The 4,651-nt window shown below is 47.8% G+C and overlaps 1 protein-coding gene across 1 annotated transcript; it reads right to left on the bottom strand.

Annotated features, from left to right (window-relative positions):
* Nucleotides 1-736: 736 nt before the first annotated feature.
* LOC121917873 (dynein axonemal heavy chain 2-like) lies at nt 737-2,278 on the bottom strand (the record flags this gene model as incomplete). Its single annotated transcript, XM_042443988.1, has 3 exons — nt 2,045-2,278; nt 1,661-1,852; nt 737-894 (listed from the first exon to the last, which is right to left on the bottom strand). Coding segments are annotated over exons 1-3 (584 nt in total), but the record flags the coding sequence as incomplete, so codon positions are not given.
* Between the last annotated feature and the right edge of the window lie 2,373 nt (nt 2,279-4,651).

The raw sequence follows: 4,651 nt of genomic DNA, 5'->3' as shown, positions 1-4,651 counted from the left end.
CATGGGCCGAGAAGGGGCCCGCCGCCTCCTGGGCTCCTCCATGGCCCTTGGAGCCCTTTCGGCCGAAGGGAAGAGCCGAAGGGAAGGGCCTGGGACGGGTGCCCAAGCCCTTCCCTTTGGCCTTCCTCCCCTTCAGCCCGTTCCGCCGAAGGAAAGGACCGAGGAGTACAGGGTGGGCACATGCCTCCTCCTCCCCACGGGGCTTTGGTGGAAACTCTGCCCCCGGTGTGCAGCTCCGCCCCCAGCGGGTGGAAGCTTCAGCCCGGCACACGGCCCCGCCCCCAGAGGGTGGAAGCTCCACCCCCCGGCTTCAGACCCCCAGTTGTCTGAGGGACAGCAACCCAGCCCCCAACTCAAAAAGGTTGCCTACCCTTGGCATAAGGAAATTGCCCCCGTGCCCTCTAGGGTTCCCTAGGAGTCAATGGTCTTCCAAACCCCTAACAGTTGCTTCTCCGAATTAAAGGAGCTCAAACAACAGGCTCCAGGAAAGAAGTCTCCCTCTGCCTGAGGACTCAGTGTCCTTTTTGCCACATGGGGGAGACAACACCGTGGTAGATAAACCTATGGTCTCACTCACCATAAAGCAGCTTTGAATGCTCCTCGGTCACCTCCCACCCAGATGCTGGAAAAGTTCCTTTACCGGAAGGATTTCTCCCAGAGCACCCCCCCCCCCCCCCCGCGATTCCAAATCCCCCCTTTTCCAAGCACTGCTCACACCACAGACTAAGCCACGTACTTGTTGTGCATGTAGGCTGCATGCTGGTAGCTCTCTTTCCAAGATGACATGCAGGAGATGCAGCCATGGAGAGTCTGCCGGGAAGAGTTGACATAACCCTCAAACAGCCGGTCCAGGGAGATGTCTTTGCAACACATCTGGATAATTTTGTTGCTCATCTGGCAAGAAGTCAAAAGACATCACTTGAGGACACCCTCCATTTCTTAGTTAGACCAAGTAATGCCACCAAATGTCTGACACAGCCATATCTTGTCAGACAGCAGGGCAGGTCCAGCAGATTTTACTGCCTAAGGCAAAGCAGTGCATCTCTTCTGTTCCTGTGCCCACCTCAGTCACAATGCCTATTATCCAAAGCGAGCCAAGGGTGGTTCGGGGTTTGTTTGTTTTTTTGCACCTGAGGCCAAAAAACAGCCAAACATTTCATCTGTTGGAATAAATTATTAAAAATAAACAACTGACCATTTGCTCGACTTTCATGACACCCAAATCAGCTGCATCAAATAGCCTCACGGTGCCCAACAGCAGAGGGCACCGTCAAAGTCGCCTACACAAATTTGCCTGGAATTTATGACAGTGGCCCTGGTCTAAATATTCCATAATCCCAGAATAGGAGGATCTGATTCTAAGGAGAGCTTTTTTAGTGGTGGCATCCAACTTCTTGAACACATTGGACTCATACCATTTGGGCACTTTTTTATTTTCCAAAACTTTCCAATGTCGGTTGCCCTTTGATTACCTGCTTCTGCTGATGTGATATGATCTGAGACTGCTTTATTGGTGTAATTTTTTTAATGAATCATTTTATCACTTTATTCTTATTTGAAAACAAGATTATTTTCCTAACAGCAAATGTGTTTGGAAACATTTTACATTTTAAAAGAAAGAAATGGAACAGCCTAGTGAATAGAGAAGTAGTGTTTGCACCTTTCGAAAAAGAGCCGTGATTCTTTCCCTGCTGTTATAGTAGGGAGAGTTGACCCACACAATACGGACAAGACTGATGAGGTGAGGCAGCTTCTCAGGGATATCTTTGGGTCTCAGTGTAGCAAGTTCTTGGAACGGCTCCTTCAGTATGGATAGGAACTGGAGGTTGGACTGGGCCTGCTCTGACCCATCCTGCAAAAGTAATGGCAAACAGCAGTGAACACAGCCTCTCACAACCCAGGACTCAAATCAAGCTATTCCTCAAAGCTCAGTATCTGGTTCTTTGTGAACCCATCTGAAGCCCAAGGAACCCAGGAAGGAAACCAAGACAAAACCTGCTTGCTTAAGACATCCTTCTCCCTATTCCACACCAAATGTGCCCACCTGTATTTGTTTGGCAAGTCGCTGGAATGGGGCCACATAGGAGGACTTGGACAGACACAAGATGGACTCTATGTGCTTGACCCCTTCCTGGCAAAGCTGCTTGCTGATTTCAGAGAGGTCCATGCAGCGGTTCCTCCAGAACTCAATCTCTTCCAATGGGCCTGCACTCTCTCTGCTCTCCACAGCCTCTTGGGCCCTCAGCACTTCCTTGATTTGGCGAGTCCAGTGAATCATGGAAGCTGGAATGACAATGACCACTTCATCCCTCAGTCTGTCCAGCTATGGGAATCAGCTCCCAGTACAGGCTCAGTCTTTTCCTTTTTGAGTCATATTTACCATGCCTTAGTGAGAAAGGTCCTCAGTTTTAAGGATGAAGGGGTTGCCTAGAATGCCAGAAAAATAGTACCAAGATGGAGAACCTGCAACTCTAATCTCTGGCTTGGTTGGTTGTTGAGATTTGCAATCCAAGAACATCTGATTAGGGCCACATGTTTCCAACCTTGGACTTGAGGCAAAGTTGCTCAGTTAAGCTGTGGGGCTTAGACCAGCTCACTTCTCAACCTGCCAACCTGTAGCATGACTTGTTGTGTTGTCTACACATTAAAAAATCTACTGGGCTGGTGAGCAGACTAATATTAAATTGAAAGTTGTACCGACAATGGATTCTGAGATAGACAGCCAGTGGAAAGGGAGAAGAAAGCACTTCTAGACTGAACCTCCAGCCATGTAAACACAATCAGAGGCTTCCATTCTTATAATGCTACAAAAATGCTGCACTGAGGAGGGACCTAGAGCAAGTCCCCCCAGCTTTTTATACTATCTACTGTATATATTAGACTGCTAATGGAGTCAGGCTTGCTCCACCTCCTTCCAAACAGCCTGCTAGTGAAGAGGTCTACTGCCCCTCTGGAAACTACAAAAGATTTCTGGAATACTACCATGCCCTCACTGAAGACAGACCTCCTGGGGGAGGACAGTGCTCCTGAAAAAGAGGTACTGTGACCCAAACAGAAATAAGACATGTCCTTTGGGGAGGGGAAAATATCACTCCAAGAGTACCTGGCCATTTGCCTTTGTTCCATGTGAACACACACTGTTTTGAGCATCAGAGTGCTATTAATGCTTTTATGTTTTACCACCATGTTGCTCTCCTGTACAACAGAATGGAATACAACAAGTTCTTTGTCCTAACAATTCTATATGTGAGGCACTGCAGCTTGCCAAAATGCACTGTCATCCCTGCTCTTTATTATGGGACTTCGGTTGCGGCGTCTGGGCTAAGGCAGAAATTCTACTTTGTGGTCTGTTTTCTGATAGATCCCAAATGCATCACGTCCAAGTGCATTGCGAAGAGAAGCCAAAAGGAGGAGGCACACCATGACTGAATCGCAAGGGGGGTTCTCTCAAGGCTTCAGAAAGAGAGAGAGACCCCCAAACATTGCCAGGTAAATGAGACCCCCTCAGAGCAGAAATTCACAGCGGGAGCAGCCCAGCTCCATCTGTGGGGAAAGTCTGTGGCGAACGGTGCTAAGTAAGTTTGCTTCCTCCCCCTGTTCTCAGAATGGAAGAGGCTAATAGCTACAGAGCAGCCACCTAGGAAGAGTTAGTTTCACAGCGTGGAAGCTGCAGTCTCTGTGCCAAATTACGGGGGTAAGACAATCAGGGAGCCCAGGGATTAGAATAGCCAAGTATCTCTAAGTGCTTGATAACAGCTGAGGGTTTAGTCACACAAGAGATGACCGAGGTAACCAATTGGATGCTTAACCCAAGCATGCATTGCCATGTAAAATATCCAGGCATGGGAAGATTTTAATGCACACAGCACTTCACAGGCTGGGTGCTGCCAACCACACAGGCCTCTCATTATGGGACAATCATGTGAATTTCAAATCGCCCATCTGCATTCAGCAGTGGGGGATTTCTTCATAATGCTTCCCAACTTTTAAAAGGGGTTCATTCCACTACTGTTTTCTTAAATTCCCATACTCCAGATATAAAATAATGCACTAGTTGAGCCAGATCCCACTTCTTTGTGCTCGCTCTCTTTTGTTGTTGCCATTTTCTAACCTACAAAACTAATGAAAGGGGAGATAAGAACACTCTGGAGTCTGTTTCTCCCACCCCACATTTGTACAAGATCGGGGCCATACTGAAGAGCTGCTGCATTCAGTCCAGAAAACGAGTCAATTAATACCTGTTGTTACTAAGAGCCTTTTTATTTTCCCTCATTGTTAGAGCCAAGAGTAATAGCAATTTATTTTAACGCCACAAGCAATATAGAATGAACAAGGAGCTGGCACTTCCAGACCCCAGAAGACATTTGACACACAACTGTATGATGACTCTAGCAGCTCCACACACGGCTCAATGGCAAAGGTATGTTTGCAGTTGTGTGTGCATTTGTGCTGTGGGAAACCATAGCCAGGCCCCGATCCCTGAAGAATAATGACCAATGAGACTGAAATGCCTCATTTTTAACTACAGGGACATTTTCTGGGTACCCTTTCAAAACATAACGTGCGACACTTCCCTCAGACAGCTGGGCTACAGGGGAGGATGGGCAATCTAGCCCCAGCTTGCTCTCACAGTGGGCTCCTTCTGCCATTT

The sequence above is a fragment of the Sceloporus undulatus genome, unplaced genomic scaffold (assembly GCF_019175285.1).
Source record: "Sceloporus undulatus isolate JIND9_A2432 ecotype Alabama unplaced genomic scaffold, SceUnd_v1.1 scaffold_1325, whole genome shotgun sequence".
In the NCBI taxonomy this organism is placed as follows: domain Eukaryota; kingdom Metazoa; phylum Chordata; class Lepidosauria; order Squamata; family Phrynosomatidae; genus Sceloporus; species Sceloporus undulatus.
Note: the sequence above shows the minus strand (reverse complement) of the source record. Positions and strands in the feature narration are given on the sequence as shown.